Source organism: Artibeus jamaicensis, unplaced genomic scaffold (assembly GCF_021234435.1).
Source record: "Artibeus jamaicensis isolate MK-2021 breed Jamaican fruit bat unplaced genomic scaffold, CSHL_Jam_final contig_335, whole genome shotgun sequence".
Taxonomy (NCBI): domain Eukaryota; kingdom Metazoa; phylum Chordata; class Mammalia; order Chiroptera; family Phyllostomidae; genus Artibeus; species Artibeus jamaicensis.
Genome location: NW_026521800.1, coordinates 3139792 through 3159170, shown reverse-complemented (window position 1 = coordinate 3159170; position 19379 = coordinate 3139792). Strand labels below are relative to the sequence as shown.

Genomic DNA, 19379 nt, shown 5'->3' with positions numbered 1-19379 from the left:
TTATAGTGGCTTTGTCACTTGGAATAATCTATAAACTGGAAACAAATAATTTTATTTTTCATGTGGAACAAGGGTAAGGAAGAGGCTCTTGAAGTTTCTTCAATTATTCTTTTCTTGGTGTAGTGTTACAGAGATTAAAAGGTAAAATTAAGAGAGTTAAGCCCTGGCTGGTGTGGCTCAGTTGGTTGGAATGTTGTCCCATAAACCAAAAGGTTGCTGGTTTGATTCCTGGTCAGGGTACACCTAGATTGTGAGTGTGTCCCTGGTTGGGGCACATACAAGAGGCAACCAATTGATGTTTCTCTCCCACTCCCTCTCCCTCTGTTGCACGCCTCTTTAAAATCAATAAGCATGTCCTCAGGTAAGGATAAAAAAACACAGATAGAGTAAGTTAGATAGGGATGGTGATAACAGAATGTCAACTTGTGCCATTTTTAATCTGAGAGAAATACAAAAGTGACAAATATATCTAGCTAAAGGAATAAAAACATATTTAAATCTGAAATCTTGGATTATTATAACAAACTTAGTTCTGTGCTATTAGGAAATTCTGTGAACTGAGGGAATAGAAAAGTGTTGCAGGCATTCTGGGGAAATTCTTTGGTCTCCTAGCTAACCTGTAGAGAAAAGGATCAAAAAATAAACATGCACAGAAATTATTGGCCTCCACTACTTAAACCCATCTTCAAAAATAAGCCTACTTCTGGCTAAGTTGGAGGTGTAGGTAGACACACTGTTCTTCCTTGCACAATCAAAACGAGGACAACAAAAATTTAGAAAAAAAAACACAACCAGTGTTGCATCCACCAACTCAAGAGACAAATTGTCAGAAACTTTCAGGATTCAGAGATGTTATTTTATTGGCCAAAGTTTTAACCTGGGCAGGGGCGGACCCTCAGAGTGTCCAGAGACACGGTGCTCATAAGAGCTGCAAACGAGAGCCGCCCTAAGCGCTTACAGCTAAGTCTTTTTATAGACGGGAGCAAGCAAGCATTGTATAGAAGCAAATGTGGCTGTTAGCTACTGGCTACTCGGGTAGTGCAAGCATGACCTAAGCTTTCTGGGTTTTGAGTAATGGAAAAATTTTAATCTAGACACTTGAACAGGTGGTCCTCTGCTTGTTCAGCCCCATTGGTTTTGTAGTTCCGCCTTCTCCACTCCCTATGTTCTTTCTTAATTTCCTTGTGGTTTCTGCCTCCAGGCCAAATCTCTTTAAGGCAGTCCCTATTTTATTCTCTATTTTTCTGGTTTCAATACCAGTACTGACAGAAAATTGAACTATATGGAAGTCTGACAACCAAGGAGTTAAGAAACATCCATCCAGACCGGTAGGAGGGGCAGAGTAGGGCAGCCCTATGGAGAGGACTCTCGGCAAAGCAGTGGCTGGTGACCCGGAGGCTCCAGCAGCAGTGGGCAGACCCAGTGAGGCAGTGATTGTGGAGGGGCTTGGCACACAAGGCAGCTGTCAGACCAGGTGTTCCCACCTTTGTGCACAAATAAACCAGGAGAAACTGGGGGGCGAAACAGACTGTACAACCCAGGGTCCCAGCACTGGGAAATACGGCCTCAAGACACCGATTGAAAACACCTGTGGGGGTTACGGTTCTGGGAGAGGCTCCCAGCCTCACAGGAGAATTCATTGGAGAGACCCGCAAGGCCCTAGAACGTACACCAGCCCACCCACCCAGGAACCAGCACCTGAAGAGCCCAGTTTGCTTGGGGGAAGTGGCAGGAGGGACTGAAATCCGGCAGAGAGTGGAGCAAGCGCCATTATTCCCTCTCACACTCCTCCCCCACAACCCAGTGACTAGGTTGCCCCACCCAGATGAACATCTAAGGCTCCACCACTCACTACTTAACAGGCACGACCAGACCAAAAAAATGGCCCAAACGAAAGAACAGTTCAAAGCTCCCGAAATAATACAACTAAGTGACTGAGCAGATAGCCAACCTATCAGATGCACAGTTCAAAACACTGGTGATCAAGATGTTCACAGAACTGGTTGAATTTGGTCACAAATTAGATGAACAAATGAAGGCTACACTAAGTGAAATAAAGGAAAATGTACAGGGAACCAATAGTGATGGGAAAGAAACTGGGACTCAAATCAATGGAATGGACCAGAAGGAATAAAGAAACAAATAGAAAAGAAGGAAGAAACAAGAATTCAAAAAAAATGAGGAGAGGCTTAGGAACCTCCAGGACACCTTTAAATGTTCCAACATCTGAATTATAGGGGTACCAGAAGGGGAAGAGGAAGAGCAACAAATGGAAAAGTTATTTGAACAAATAATAAAGGAGAACTTCCCCAATCAGGCAAAGGAAATAGACTTCCAGGAAGTCCAGGAAGCTCAGAGAGTCCCAAAGAAGTTGGTCCCAAGGAGGAACACACCAAGGCACATCATCATTACATTAGCCAAGATTAAAATGAAGGAGAGAATCCTAGAAGCAGCAAGAGATAAGGGGACAGTTACCTACGAAGGAGTCCCCATGAGACTGTCAGCTGATTTTCCAAAAAGAGACCTTACAGGCAAGAAGGGGCTGAAAAGAAGTATTCCAAGTCATGAAAGGCAAAGACTTACATCCAAGATTGCTCTATTCAGCAAAGCTTTCATTTAGAATGGAAGGGAAGATAAAGAGCTTCTCAGATAAAATCAAGTTCAAGGAGTTCATCCTCACCAATCTCTTATTATATGAAATGTTATAGGGACTTATCTAAGAAAAAGAAGATAAAAAGCATGTACAGTAAAATGACAGCAAACTCACAATTACTAACAACCACACCTAAAACAAAAAGAAGAACAAACTAAGCAAACAACTAGAACAGGAGCAGAATCACAGAAATGGAGATCACATGGAGGATTAGCAACAGGGGAGTGGGAGGAGGAGAAAGGGGGGAAAGGTAGAGAATAAGTAGCATAGATGGTAGATAGAAAATAGACAGGGGGAAGGTAAGAATAGTATGGGAAATGTAGAAGCTGAAGAACTTATAAGTATGACACATGGCCATGAACTAAAGGGGGGGGGAGATGTGGGTGGAAGAGGGTGTGCAGGGTGAAGGTAAAATGGGGCAACTGTAATAGCATAATCAATAAACTATATTAAAAAAACAAACAAAAAATAAGCCCAGTTGAGGCTTGGAGCAGTATGGTACAAAAATACAATTTCAGATATTTATGCCCTTTGGTAAATTTCTGTGTAATTCCTGAAATATTGGCAGATGAGGTTTACATGTTGTCTGTGATTTGATTTGGTGAAGGGCATGGAGAAAGAATGAAGTGGTTGGGAATATAAATGATACAAGATTGACCATTAGCTATTAATAGTTCAAGCTAAATGATAGATGGTGGTTTGTTAAAGATTTTCTCTGTTTTTAAAAAATATTGGAAACTGTTCATAATAAAAAATATTCTGTGCACACATTTTACTTCACTGATATTTGGCACTTTTAATTTTATTGTTATACTGAAGGAACAAATGAACAAATAAGAAATGATTATAAATTTCATGTAGAAAAGTTGACTAGTTTTTTTTCGTGAAAGAATTTTAATAGCCCGATTGTAAAAACAATGGAACATTAGGATAAGCTCCCTGGAGATCCCAAGCCCACCTTCAAGTTCAGGGATTCACTGGGACCCAAGGGACCCAGCATCCAGCGTACTCACAGCTGTGATGTGTTATTACAGTGAGAGGATAAAAATCAAAATCAGCAAAAAGAAAAGGTGCAAAAGAAACCAGATTCAAGCTTGCATCCATCCTCTCTCAGTGGAGTCTAATAGGATTCCTTCCCCCAGCAGTGAGTTATGACAACACATGTGAAATATGTCTACCACAGAGACCCACGTGAGACCCAGTACCCAGGGTTTTTACTGGGGGCTGTTCACATAAGCATCTTCTGCCTAGTATATATCAAAGTGATAAACCCTCGAGGTAGAAAGAGGTGTTCAGCATAAACCACATTCTTTGTACAAATATGTTAGGCACAATGAGCGATTCATTTCAGGAAAGGATGGAAACCCTCCCACAATTCAAGTTCCCAGATACAGTCGGAGGGCAGCCTCGCTAGCAGGCCTTTCTAAGGATAGCAGCCTCAGGCCTGCTGTATGAACTCTTTTTTTTTTCGGGACAAAAGCTGTAAAAACAGCATGTCTTTTGGTAGACCAAGAATTGAACTTTGCATGGTTTGATGATTTTATTATAAATGTTATAGAATGAAGTTTTATTTACTCTTCTCTGAAATGTAAAATGCTTTTTCCTCCTAGCTACAGAAACATAAAGACAGAATCGCAACTTTTAGAGAGTTAATTGCTAATGAAAAAGCATTTCAAGATCAAGTGATTGACGTGAGTTTAAATTTACTACGTACTGTCTTTAATTTGCAAAAATATAATTTCAGATGTTTATATTCTTTTGGTTTAAATTCTTCTAGCTCTAAGCTCTACACTTGTAGCTACTGAAAATCTCTTCGTTTCCCTAGTAAAGTACTTATTTTTAAATGCTCAAAGTAGTGTGAAAGTATTAGAAGTGAGCACAAATATATTGAATTTCAGGTTACAGACTTTGACTCAAATGAAGCCAAGAGTGCGAATTCAAATGAAGTCAGAGATGTACCCACCTTATTGGGAGCCAAACTGGATAAGTACCACAGTCTAAATGAAGAGCTTAATATCTTGGTAAGAAAAACTTTTTGTTGCTTTGCTATCATTTTTACATCTAACACCATTTTATTAACAAGTTTAAGAAATTTGCTCATTAAAATGATCACACACTGGTATTGTGGCAATATTGTTCACCTACAAAGTAGAGAACTGAACTTTTGCATTTTCAGGTTTTGAAATTTTACATAATGTCCCGTCTGATTTCTATTTAGACTAATCAGATTAATTTCTTTCAAAATGTAAAAATCAAAAATATTTCTGTTTTTAATAATGAAGTATATTTACATTGTTGCATATGCTACCACTATTCTTACAGCGATAGCTGTTTATAACCACCATGATTAAGGGGTGCTTTGAGAAATAAAGAGCTATCCCTTTATCTCAAAAATAAATATTCTTTAAGAAATTCTATGTTCTTCTTTCTTTAATCTGAGTTTAAGCAAATAAAAAATTCAATTGAGGACTTATAAGAGTTATTACTTTGATCTGGAAAGCTATTAAATAAATTCAAACTATGAATTTCTTAAAGAATTCCATGAAGTCTATAATGAAAAAAAGAAATCCATACTGCTGCAGTAAAACATCCTGAGTTATGTAAAGCTAAGAGTGGAACTCTACCCTCTAAGAGCAAGAAGATGGGTTGCAAAGGAACAAAATAGAAAAGGCTTTATGCTAATGGTTGATAAATATTTTCCACTTCTAGACATATCCTTTCAAAAATCCTTTACATTCTCTTCACCTTGGTTTCATCTGTTAAATTTAGGTGATAATATCTGTACTCCCTACTTTAAATAATGTATGCAGTCAGTTCAATAGGACCACTGATTTGAAATCATCCCATTAATTCATTTACGTAAGAAAGAAAAAAGTTGCTATCTCTGAAGTGAAGTTGTTGGTCTTTGCTTCCTGGGGATATGTAAGTATTTTAAGACATTAGAAGATTGATGGCCATTCTTAACATGGTTATTTAATGGGGATATTTCTGTTGTTTTTCTTCTGTTGTAATTTTCGGGTTTTTTCTGTTGTAATTGCTTTGAAAATTAAGGTAACTGCTAAGGGAACTTGTGAACACCCTTTCCTGAAAATTAATTTTAGATGTCACTTGTAGGATACAGATTTTAATTTTTAATAGTTTCCTGCAAATAAAATTCAACCATAGGTCAGAATATGACATACATTGAGCTGAGCCTTTTTAAAAACTGGCAGTCATTTATGCAAGTGAGAGTATTTATCACAGCTGAAAATACAGTGTCAAGCACAACAACAGTATTTACTCAGACGTAAGTAAGTCTTTACATTGGTTACATATGGAAAGATGGTAGGGAAGAGTCGGGGGCTAATAAATACTTGTATTCACTAACAGGTGTTTAATTATGTGCAAAGCTGTTTCAGAGTGTTAAATTAGAGAAAAGCCAAAACATAACTTCTGCTCATCTATTCTAAATGCAATCTAACTAGGATCCGGTTCATAACAACTTTTTAAAATTTTTATTAAATCGATTGGATTGATATAGGTTAATAAAATTGTATAGCTTTCATGTGTACAGTTCTATAATACATCATCTATATATTGCATTGTGTGTTCACCAGCCAAAGTCAAATCTTCTGTTATCCTATATTTGACTCCATTTAACATTGTCTACCTCTGCACACCCCATCTTTCCCTCTGGTAGCCACCATAGTGCTGTCTCTATTGGTTCATAGAATCTCTTGATTTGCCTACAATAAAACTCAGTTTGAGAGAATATTGGAATAAAATATAGCTCACAGTTCTCACTTGTTCTTAGCATCCATGCTTTCATGGCTGTTTTCATGTTAATATTTTTACTTATGTTTCTCCATAGATTGCAAAATTGGGAAATCTTCTAGAGTCAAAAGAAGGCCACTGTACCAGACTCATTGAAGAAAATGACAAGTATCAAAGACATTTAGGCAATTTAATAAATAAGGTACAAATGTTCTTACAGAAATTTTAAAAACTATGTCAAATATTAAAATAATATAATTTGATAGCTAAAAAGAATCTGACGGATGATACAACACATTTATATTGATTTTTTTTACTTCATAATCACATTATAAAACATTCCTATTAGCCTTCTGGCTGAAAGTTAGCAAAAGAACATTGTGTATATCTATCCTGCTGTCAGCAACTTCACTTCTTAATATTGCTACTTCATTATAGGGTAATTTTTAATTTTGCCAACTCAGTGTTGTAGTTTGCCTTTCAGAAACTGCATTAACATATGGAAGCAATCCAAGGGCCCATCAATAGGTGGGTGGATAAAAAAACTGTGGTACATATGTACAATGGAATGTTACTTGGCAATAAAAAAGAATGAAATTTTACCTTATGGGACAATGTGGGTAGACTAGAGGTTATTATGCTAAGTGAAATAAGTCAGAGAAAGATAAACACCATATTATTTCACTTGTATGTGAAATCTAAAGAATAGTGTAAATGAACAAAAAAGAAACAGACTCATAGATACAAAGGACAGACTGATGGTTGCCAGAGGGAAAGGAGGTTGGGGAACTGAGTGAAAAAGGTAAAAGGACTGAGAAGTATAGATTGGTAGTTACAAAATAGTCATGGGGATGTAAAGCATAGCATATAAAATAGTCATTAGTACTGTAATAACTATGTATGGTGCTAGGTGATTACTGGAAATATCAGGAACACTTTTTAAAGTATATAATTATCTAACCACTATGCTTTACAACTGAAACTAATACAAAATAACATGAAATGTAAAAAAATGTGATTTTTTCCTTGACATGATTCTATATTTTAAAAGCTTTACAATATGAACCAGGAACTCTATTCTTAGGTATATATCCAAAATAAATGAAAACATATGTCCACACAAAAACTGTACACAAATGTTTAAAGCAGCATTATTCATAATAGCCAAAAAAGTGGAAAGAATTCAAATATCCATCAGCTGATGACTAAGTAAATAGTATGTGGCATATCCATATGGTGGAATATTATTTGACAATAAAAGGAAATGAAATACTGATAAGTGCTACTACAACATAGATGATCTTTGAAAACATCATACTATGTGAAAGAAGCCAGTCACATATTATATGATTCTATTTATCTAAACAATCCAGAATGGGCATTTCTGTGACAGAAAGCAGATTAGTGGTTCCCCAGGATTTGGAGTATGGAGGGAGTGGGGAGTGACAGCTAAGAGATATGAAGTTTCATTTGGGGGTAAAATGAGAATGTCTTAGACTTGACTGTGGTGATGAATGCACATATTTGTGAATACATGAAAAGCCATTGAACTATATTTTAAATGGGTCAACTGTATGCTATGTGAATTATATCTTAATAAATTGTTAACAAAAAATGTTAAACTGCATAAACTTTGACCAAATGGGCTATATCTCTTAGCTGAGATATATACCACTTTGTCTAAGAGATGACTGGATCATAGTTGATTCACTACAGTTGTCCATTTTTTTTATGCTTCATTTTCTGCATGTTGAATAGACATATTATAATTCCATTTCTATTTCTATTTTCAAAATATAAGGAAGACGTTTGCCTTTTTTAAAACTTTTATTGGTGGGAGTCATTTAATTGAACTTCAACTGGTAGAGATTTTAAAGCAAAAAAAATGAAATTAAATAAAAATTCTAGAATTAATCCAAGAATAAATTGTTTAGCTTATTTATTCAAGGTTACATCATATGAAGAAATTATTGAATGTGCTGATCAGCGGCTCAAGAGATCTCACTCCCGGATTGCACAGTAAGTTGAAAAATCTTAGTTTTTAATTTTGTAAACATTTACTGATATTTTATTTTACTCTCTGGCCTTCTAAATTCATTTTTTCTTAAACTCCTAGAAAGAAGAAAAGTGTGAAGTTTTATAAATTAAGACCATTCTTCAATAATATAGTTAGTCTGCTGAATATCTGGACTATCTGAATCACCAGATTTTCATCTTTCTTTCTCAGTGTTCTCTTTGATTTAGGGGAAAAGGGGCAGGAGATAAAGGAATTAGTGAGAAACATCCAAAAACTTTGGAGAATATTGCTATAGTATTCAAGTAAAGTAACCTTGAAATGCTTAGGATTTATTCACAAAAAAATTTTTGATGTACATCAAATGAAACATACATACGTATATCAAGTACCAAATTAAACTTTCTCATTAAAATGAGATTTAGCTTAAAACACTCCCAAATTGGTGTTTTTAATTTTGCAGTTTTCCCACTTATTTATTATCCTCATTTCTCATATGCTTCTTCCTTCATCCTTCCTCCAAGTTTATTTACACACTGTGCTTATTTACAAATGTGGTATTGTACTTTGGAAAGTTTGCTTTTGTTTTTTACAATTGTTTCTAAGCAGAATGAATGATAAAAAAACAATTTTCTCACTTTTCAGATTGATGAAGGCAAGTTTTAAATTTGGTCACAGATGAGGACATTGTCATACACTCAAGAGAAGTAAAATTAGACTGTCTCTTGGTTTAGAACCAAGAAAACAGCCCACTCACAATAGTGTAGAAAAAAATAAAAGTAAAGAATAATCTAATATTTTAAAAACAATATTAAAGCAATACTTGGGCTGTATTGCTTTGTCCCAGTTATTTTTAAAATTCAAAAAAGTTTAAAATTATATTTCAGTTGAGTAGTTGATCTGGTTTGTGTTCAAGAAGAAATATAGCATCTGAATTTCATAAACATTATTTAAAAGGCTGTCACCTGTGGTTGCTTTATTAGAATTGCCTTGAATGCTTCTTTCAAAATATCCAATGCCCAGGCTCTACTTCCAGATCAAATAAGCTAAAACACCTGCTGGGAACTGGGCATAGGTATATTTCAGAAGCTATCCAAATGATTTTAGTGTCTGGACAGGTCATGAACCACTGCCAGATATCACCTGGGTTGATTTGCTTTAAGTGATTAGGACTGTCATTTTTTATTTTTTATTTTGTTTTATTTTTATTTATTTATTTTATTGATTATGCCATTACATTTGTTCTATTCTCCCCCTTCTTTCCCCTCCACCCTGCACACCCCTCCCCCACCATTTCCCCCCCTTTAGTTCATGACCACATATCTCCAGTTCTTTAGATTCTGTATTTCCCCTACTATTCTTACCCTCTCGCTATCTATTTTCTATCTACAGTCTATACTACTTATTTTCTGAACCTTTTCCCCCCTTCTCCTTCTCCTGCTCCCTTATTGCTAAACCTTCATGTGATCTTCCTTTCTGTGGTTCACTACTGATCTAGCTGTCCTCTTAGTTTTCTTTTGTTTCAGGTGTGGTTGTTAATAACTGTGAGTTTGCTGTCCTTTCACTGTTCATCTTTTTCATATATAAGTCCCTATAACATTTCCTATAATAAGGGCTTGGTGATGATGAACTCCTTGAACTTGATCTTATCTGAGAAGCATTTTATCTGTCCTTCCATTCTAAATGAAAGCTTTGCTAGATAGAGCAATCTTGGATGTAGGTCTTTGGATTTCATGACTTGGAATACTTCTTTTCAGCCCCTTCTTGCCTGTGAGGTCTCTTTTGAGAAATCTGCTGACAGTCTGATGGGAACTCCTTTGTAGGTGACTGTCCCCTTATCTCTTGCTGCTTCTAGGATTCTCTCCTTCATTTTAATCTTGGCTAATGTACTTGTGATGTGCCTTGGTATGTTCCTCCTTGGGTCCACCTTCTTTGGGACCCTCTGAGCTTCCTGGATTTCCTGGAAGTCTATTTCCTTTGCCAGATTGGGTAAATTCTCCTTTATTATTTGTTCGAATAAGTTTTCCACTGGTGGCTGTTCCTTTCCCCCTTCTGGTACCCCTATAATTCGGATGTTGGAGCATTTAAAGATGTCCTGGACGTTCCTTAGCCTCTCCTCATTTTTTTGAATTCTTGTTTCTTCATATTTTCCTGTTTGGTCATTTGTTTCTTCCTTCTGGTCCACTCCCTTGATTTGAGTCCCAGTTTCCTTTCCATTACTATTGGTTTTCTGTGCATTTCCCTACATTTCAATTAGTTTAGCCTTCATATGTTCCTCTAATTTGTGGCTAAAATCAACCAGTTCTGTGAGCCTCCTGATCACCAGTGTTTTGAACTGTGCCTCTGATAGGTTGGCAATTTCTTGTTCACTTAGATTTATGGGCTTTGGGGCTCTGAGTTGTTCTTGAGCCCTGTTTTGATCTGTTCATGCCTGTTACATTTGAGGAGAGGTGCCTTAGGTGTTCACCAGGGCAGAGCCACCCAGGTCGCTAGTTTGTGATGCTGTATGTGGGGGCAGGATCAGAGAGGGAGCAATGGTGGTCCTCTCCACTCCCTCCTGCCTGGTCCGCCTCACCGCTCGCCGCCCCCCCACCACCCCCACCTGTTTATCTGCGTGCAAAGGTGCGATCGTGGTCAGCCTGCCGCCTTGCACTGGGGCCTGTGCGGTCTGTCTCAATGCTCGTCCCTTCACTGGTTTATCTGCGCACAAATGCAGGACCTGGCTGCAGGCAGAGAGGGGTCATGGCAGGAAAAAGAGGTGGTTGGCAGACTCCCTGCTGGGAGGAAACGAGCAGACACAATGAAGCGCACAAGGTGGTTGGCTGATCTCAGACACACATTTGTGCACAGGTAAACCAGGAAAAAAAAAAGGGCAGTGAGACAGACCTTGAAACCCAGGGCCCCAGCTATGGGAAATAAAGCCTAAAAGCACCGATTGAAAAAACTTGCGGGGGTTGAGGTGCCGGGAGAGACTCCCAGCCTCACAGGAGAGTTTGTTGGAGAGACCCACAGGGTCCTAGAATGCACACAAGCCCACCCACCCCGGAACGAGCACCAGAAGGGCCAAATTTACTTGTGGGAAGCAGCAGAGGGGACTGAAATTTGAGAGAGATCGGAGCAAGAGCAATTGTCTCCTCTCTGAACCCGCCCCCATATAGTGTCACAACCCAGCCTTGGTGAAAACCTAAGGGTCTGCCCCTCATACTTAACAATCGTGATCTGGCCAAAACATTATGGCTCAAGCAGCAGAACAGCTCAAAGCCCCAGAGCCAATACTTTTAAACGACCAAGAGATAGCCAACCTATCAGATGCATAGTTCAAAACGCTGGTGATCAGGATGCTCACAGAACTGGTTGATTTTGGTCACAAATTAGATGAAAAATGAAGGCTACACTAAGTGAAATGAAGGAAAAATGCACAGGGAACCAATAGTGATGGGAAGGAAACTGGGACTCAGATCAGTGGAGTGGACCAGAAGGAAGAAAGAAACAACCAAACAGAAAAGAAGGAAGAAACACGAATTCAAAAAAATGAGGAGAGGCTTAGGAACCTCCATGACACCTTTAAATGTTCCAACATCCGAATTATAGGGGTACCAGAAGGGGAAGAGGAAGAGCAGAAAGTAGAAAAGTTATCTGGACAAATAATAAAGGAGAACTTCCGAATCAGGCAAAGGAAATAGACTTTCAGGAAATCCAGGAAGCTCAGAGAGTCCCAAAGAAGTTGGTCCCAAGGAGGAACACACCAAGGCACATCATCATTACATTAGCCAAGATTAAAATGAAGGAGAGAATCCTAGAAGCAGCAAGAGATAAGGGGACAGTTACCTGCAAAGGAGTTCCCACAGACTGTAGCTGATTTCTCAGAAGAGACCTTACAGGCAAAAGGGGGCTGGAAAGAAGTATTCCAAGTCATAAAATGCAAGGACCTACATCCAAAATTGCTTTATCCAGCAAAGCTTTCATTTAGAATGGAAGGGAAGATAAAGTGTTTCTCAGATGAGGTCAAGTTGAAGGAGTTCATCCTCACCAATCCCTTATATGAAATGTTAAAGGGACTTATCTAAGAAAAAGAAGATAAAAAGCATGTACAGTAAAATGACAGCAAACTCACAATTACTAACAACCACACCTAAAATAAAAAGAAGAACAAACTAAACAAACAACTAGAACAGGATCAGAATCACAGAAATGGCGATCACATGGAGGGTTAGGAACAGGGGAGTGGTAGGAGGACAGAGGGGGAAAAGGTACAGAGAATAAGTAGCATAGACAATGTGGAAAAAATAGACAGGGGGAGGAGGGCAGGAGTAGTGTGGTAAATGTAGAATCTAAAGAACTTGGGACACTTGGACATGAACTAAAGGAGGGAATGTGGGGAGGAGAGGGTGTGCAGGGTGGAAAGGAATGAAAGGGAGAAAATAGTGCAACTATAATGGCATAATCAATAAAATACATTTTTAAAAAAATTAACAAATAGCGCTGGCTGCTGTGGCTCATTAGATTGAGCACTGACTTGCGAACTAAAGAACCAAAAATTAACAAATATATTCATCATCAGAGCAATATTTCTTTAAATTGGTGGTAGTCTGTTCTGTTAAAATCTAGCAGTGTTTGAAGTATCTCCAAATACATTTAAAGGCTATACTATAAGTTTTCAGTTCACATGCCTTGGATTTCTTTGAAGTAATTTTTAATTTTTCAATGACAGTTGATATACAATATTGTATTAGTTTCAGGAGTATAACCCAGTGATTAGACATTCATATAATTTATGAATTATCCCAATAAATGTAGTACCCATCTGACACCATACATAGTTATTATAATATCATTGACTATATTCCCTATCCTGTGCTTTATACCCCCATGACTATTTCATAACTACCAATTTGTACTTGTCAATACCTTCACCTTTTTCACCCACTCCCCCAACACCTTTCCCCTCCAGCAACTGTCAAACCTGTTCTCTGTTTCTATAAATCTGTTTCTGTTCTGCTTGTTCATTTATTTTGCCTTTTAGCTTTTACATATAAGTGAAATTATCTGGCATTTGTCTTTGTCTGATTTATTTCACTCAGGCAAAATACCACCCAGGTCCATCCATGTTGTTGCACACTGGAAATTTTGTTCTTATTTATGGCTGAGTATTATTCCATTGTATATATGCACCACTTCTTTGTCCATTTATCTATTAATGGTCATTTAGGCTGCTTCCATATCATAGCCATTATAAATAATGCTGCAATGAACATATGGAAGTATATGTCTTTTGAATTTAGTGTCTTGATTTTGTTGGATAGATACCCAGAGGTGGAATTGCTGGGTCCTTCTTTGTTTCTTGCTATAGTCTTTGACTGGTCTAAATATTGCTACCCCAACTTTTAAATTTTTAATTTTCATTTTCATGAAACATCTTTTTCCATTCCTGTACTTTAAGTCTATGTGTGTCTTTGGATCTCAAGTGAATATCTTGTAGATAGCACATGTAACAGTCTTGTTTTGTTGTCCATGTAGCCACTGTATGTTTTTTGATTAAAGCATTTAATCTATCAGCATTTAAAATAATTGTTGATATGTATTTGTTACCATTTTATTATTAATATTTTTATCTTTTTTAAACTTTTTTATTGATTATGCCATTACATTTGTTCTATTCCCCCCTCCGTTCCCCTCCACCATGCATACACCTCCCCCACCATTTCCCCCTTTAGTTCATGAACACGTGTCTCAAATTCTTTAGATTCTGTATTTCCCCTACTATTCTTATCCCCCCCCTATTTTCTATCTACTGTCTATGCTACTTATTTTCTGTACCTTCTCCCTCCTCCTCCTTCTCCTCTCCCACTCCCCTGTTGCTAACCCTCCATGTGATCTTCATTTCTATGGTCCTGCTCCTGATCTAGCTGTCCTCTTAGTTTGCTTTTGTTTTAGGTGTGGTTCTTAATAACTGTGAGTTTGCTGTCCTTTCACTCTTCATCTTTTTTATCTTCTTTTTCTTAGGTAAGTCCCTTTAACATTTCATATAATAAGGGCTTGGTGATGATGAACTCCTTGAATTTGGTCTTATCTGAGAAGCACTTTATCTGTCCTTCCATTCTAAATGAAAACTTTGCTGGATAGAGCAATCTTGGTTGTAGGTCTTTGGATTTCATGACTTGGAATACCTCTTTCCAGCCCCTTCTTGCCTGTAAGGTTTCTTTTGAGAAATCTGCTGACAGTCTGATGGGAACTCCTTTGTAGGTGACTGTCCCCTTATCTCTTGCTGCTTCTAGGATTCTCTCCTTCATTTTAATCTTGGCTAATGTAATGATGATGTGCCTTGGTGTGTTTCTTCTTGGGTCCACCTTCTTTGGGACTCTCTGAGCTTCCTGGATTTCCTGGAAGTCTATTTCCTCTGCCAGAATGGGGAAGTTCTCTTTTATTATTTGTTCAAATAAGGTTTCCACTCGTGACTCTTCCCCTTCTGGTACCCCTATAATTCGAATGTTGGAACGTTTAAAGATGTCCTGGAGGTTCCTAAGCCTCTTCTCATTTTTTTGAATTCTTGTTTCTTCATTCTTTTCTGTTTGATCATTTTTTTCTTCCTTCTGGTCCACTCTATTGATTTGAGTCCCAATCTCCTTTCCATTACTATTGGTTTCCTTTGCATTACCATTCATTTCAATTAGTTTAGCTTTCATATGTTTGTCTAATTTGTGACTAAAATCAACCACTTCTGTGAGGATCCTGATAACCAGTATTTTGAACTGTGCATCTGAAAGTTTGGCTATTTCTTCATCGCTTAGATTTATCGGCCATGGGGCTCTGAGTTGTTCTTGAGCCATTTTTGATCTGTTCGCGCTGTTAAGAGGAGCGAAGCCTTAGTTGTTTACCACAGCAGGGCCACCCAGGGCACTGGTTTGTGATGCTGTGTGTGGGGGCCGGGTCAGAGAGGGAGCAATTGCTGTCCTCACCGCTAGCCCAGTCCGTCCTGTTCCACCACTCGCCCCGGCCTGTTTATCTGATTGGAATTGTGCGAGCCTGCTGCCCCGCGCCTTGCAGGCTCAATGCTCGCCTCTTCACTGGTTTACCTACACGCAGATGCGCGACCTACTGCAGACAGCCAGCCGCGCCTTTTCCCTGTGTGTTCCCGTAGCTAGCCCGTGATCCGCGCCTTTGGCTGCTTGTGCACCACCAGGTCAGGGATCTTTTTGGTCAACCCGCTCCACTGCTGGCTTCGCCCCTCATACCAGTTTAGCTGAGCATTTCGGGTTTTTTTTGTTTTTTTGGACTCCATATTGTTGATTTTCTGTGTGGTTTGGTTGTGTTTATTGTTGTTAAAAATAGTTGTTCTTAGATTTGGTTGTGCACGGAAGCAAGGTGTTTCCACCTATACCTCCATCTTGGCGGAAGTCCCTTTTTTGTTCTTAAAGATTCTTTGGCCTGCAACCCACACGATGGCGGTTCGATTCCTAGTCAGGGCACATGTCTGGGTTGCAGGCCGGTCCCCTGCAGGCCAGTTCCCTGCAGGCACGAAAGGCAACCAAACGTTGATGTTTCTCTCCCTCTCTCCTTCCCTTCCCCTCTAAAGAAATAAAAAATAAAAAAATATAAAATCTTTTTTAAAAAAGAAGATTCTTTAATGTTTCTTATAATTCTGGTTTGGGTGACAAACTCCTTCAAATTTTTTTCTGTCTGGGAGGCTATTTATCTGACCTTTATTCTAAATAATATCCTTGCTGGTAGAGTAATCATCACTGTAGGCCCTTGCTTTTCATCACTTTGAATATTTCTTGTCAGCCCCTTCTGGCCTGCAGTGTTTCTTCTGAGAAATCAATTGGCAGCCATATGGAGCCCCCTTGTAGCTAACTGTTTTTCTTTTGCTGCTTTTAAGATCCTCTTTGTCTTTAACCTTTGGCTTTTTTTTGTAGATTTGTTTTTATTATTATTCTTTTTACTAGTATACATTTCTATGATACATGATTTGTGTATTGCCTTATGTGCTTACCACTGAAAGTCAAATCATCTTCCATCACCATATATTTGGCCACCTTTACCCTTTATTTCACCCTTCAGCCCCTTCCCTATGGTAACTACAATACTGCTGTTTGTGTCTATGAGTTTCAGTGCTATATTCCAAATATCAGTGAAATCATATGTTCTTAGCTTTTTCTGGTTTATTTTTCTTAACACGATACTCTCAAGGTCCATTCACGTTGTCACAAATGGCAGTATTTTATCTTTTCTTATGGCTGAGTAGTATTCCATAGAATATACTTGTACCATATCTTTTATCCAATCCTCTATTGAAAACACTCTGGTTGTTCCCATGTCTTGGCCACAGTGAATAATGCTGCAGTGAAAACAGGGATGCGTATATTGTTATAAAAATGTAGATTTGAACTCAAACATCAGAAACTACTTTAGATTAATAGACTTCAATTAAATACTTTTATTTAAAAACTAAGTTTATTAGATTGAATTCAGAAAAACTACATACTACTTACAAGAGACACATCTTATTTTTTTAATTTAATAATTTTTTCGTTACCATTTAGTCCCCTTATACCTGCCTCATGCTTGCAATCACTACACTGTTGCCCATGTCCATGAGTCCTTTTTCCTTTTTGCTCAACAGACAAAAATTATAGGGACTTCTCTTCCTGGACTGGAACCCTGGGCTGGGAACTTGGTGTGGGGCAGGGATCCCTGGCTTCTCATGAGGAACCTCTGCAACCAAGATAGCCCTCTCAATTCTTATCAGCCACACGTGGGTGTGGGACCAAATCATTTCAAGTCTCCACCCCTTCTACCAGTCTTGATGTGTCTTCTTCTTTATGTCTTTAGTTATAGGACTTCTATTCAGCTAGATTTCAGGAGGTTTCTGAATGATGGCTGTTCTGTAGTTTAATTGTAATTTTGATGTGGTTGTGGGAGGTTCTGAGTACTGTGTTTGCGCTGCCATCTTGACCTGCATTCCACATGCCTTGAGATTTAAAATCTGCTGTTTACTTACAAAAGTCATTAATGATATTCAATTTTTCTAAAAGACTAAATGAAGGTACTTGTTTAAGCCCACTTTGTATATGCAGATAAAATGATCTTTCTGAACTATAAATCTGATCATTCCCTTTAAAACACTTTAGTGATTTTCCATCACCTTTGGTTAAAGCAAAAAATCCTTAGCGAGGCCTACAAGTTTCTTTATGGTATAGCTCCCACCTGTCTTCCCAGTCTCACCTCATCATTGCATGCCCTGCTTTCAGCCACACTGAAGGTATTTGTAAATCCTCAAATGTACTACATTGCCTTTTGCTTCAGGGCTTTAGCATATGTTGTTCCACCTGGAGTGCTCAAGCTACTCTCACCCCAGTTACGTCCTACTATTCTTCAAATCTCTGCCCTTTCCTTTGAGGAACATTCACTGTCTTCCCAGCCTGAGAAAGCTTTTCCACACTGCTACAGATTCATGTGATTGAATCTTTCTGTCTTTCAAACACCACTTTCTCTAGCACCTGTGGCCAGTTCAGTTTCAGGTGTGAGAGTACCTGCCCCATATATTCCTGGTTCTGTAATACACCTCCCTCCAAAATTTCAGAGTTGTTTTTCCTACTCCACTTCCCAGCACAAGTATGACATCATCTTAGTGAGAGGTGTATCCTTTCCCCAAAATGTCCCAGTTGATTTCCTGTCCTGGCATCCCAACTTATCCAGCACACTACCCTGTTAGTCTTTCAGTTTGTTGATGACTTCCTCTGCTGTGCAGAAGCTTTTTTGTTTGATGTAGTTTCAATTGTTTATTTTTGCTTTTGTTGTTTTTACTTTTGGTGTCAGATTTTAAAAATCACCGTGAAGATCTATGTCAAAGAACTTACCACCTATGTTTCCTTTTAGGAGTTTTATGGTTTTAGGTATTATGTTTAAGACTTTAATATATTTTGAGTTGATTTTTGTGATTTGTATAAGAAAGACAGTGGTCCAGTTTCATTTTTTAGCATGTGGCTGTCTAGTTTTCCTAATGCCATTTACTAAAAAGACTGTCCTTTTCCCCAATGAATATTCTTTGCCCTTTTGTTGTAAACTTATTGACCAGATAAGTGTGTGCTTGCTTCTGGGCTCTATATTCTATTTCATTGATCTAGGTGTATCTTTTTATGCCAAAACCATTGTTTGCCATTCTGTGATCCATTGTTATAGTCTAACCATCTTGAGGGTACTCATCAAAGTCATCAACAGTAATGTATTTACTATTTATCACTTTCTAGGGCCCAGTATCTACTGAGTCCTGGAAAAGTACCACCAATGCCATGTCTCCTCCAGACAAAGCTGAATTCAGAGAAAACAATTCACTGCCCTTTTATAGCACCTGTGGTTTCTACCCACGTGCAGTTCCTGTAAATATTTTTCCATGCAAAACCAAATCAGAAATTACAGAAAATTTCGGAATGCAAATTTACAAGCTTTCTTCCAAAGTTCCATTATAGTCTGAGTACAGAGTGATCAACAATATTTGCTTGGCTTAAACATCCTATTAAAAATCCATGCGTTTGTATTCCTTGATCACAGGGAATAAGGTGAACTTGTGTTTACCCCTGAAACTTATATACCCAACAAATAGCCAAATTTAAATATATACCAAATTAAAATAATATTAATACTTCCCTAATTTATAGTCATAATTCCATTGTTCTTTTTTACTTTTTTCTTTTTTAATGAGAAAAGGAGAAGTAAAAGCAAAAAGTAAAAGTAATGTAAAAACAAATGTTAAACAGTAATTTAAAATAAAAATGTAAAAGTAAATTTTTTTTACTTCTTTTCCTTTTGTTTTAATGAAAAAGGGTGGGCACAAGAAAAGGAGAGGTGAAAGTCAATGGCAGAACAATAATTCTGGCAGACTGAAAAATGGCCCCTAATCACCCCTGAAAGCTGTGAATGCTACCTTTTGTGGCAAAAATGTATCAGTTTTATCTCAAAATA

General features: G+C 37.9%; 1 protein-coding gene across 1 annotated transcript in view; it reads left to right on the top strand.

Annotated features, from left to right (window-relative positions):
* The window catches only part of CAGE1 (cancer antigen 1), a 36134-nt gene extending 17076 nt beyond the window's left edge, over nucleotides 1–19058 (top strand). The window contains exons 8-12 of the mRNA XM_053664075.1: nucleotides 4264–4344; nucleotides 4552–4674; nucleotides 6504–6608; nucleotides 8355–8425; nucleotides 18668–19058. Coding sequence (XP_053520050.1) covers nucleotides 4264–4344; nucleotides 4552–4674; nucleotides 6504–6608; nucleotides 8355–8425; nucleotides 18668–18800 — 513 coding nt within the window. The 3' untranslated portion in view covers nucleotides 18801–19058. The remainder of the gene's footprint in view (nucleotides 1–4263; nucleotides 4345–4551; nucleotides 4675–6503; nucleotides 6609–8354; nucleotides 8426–18667) is intronic.
* Nucleotides 19059–19379: the final 321 nt, after the last annotated feature.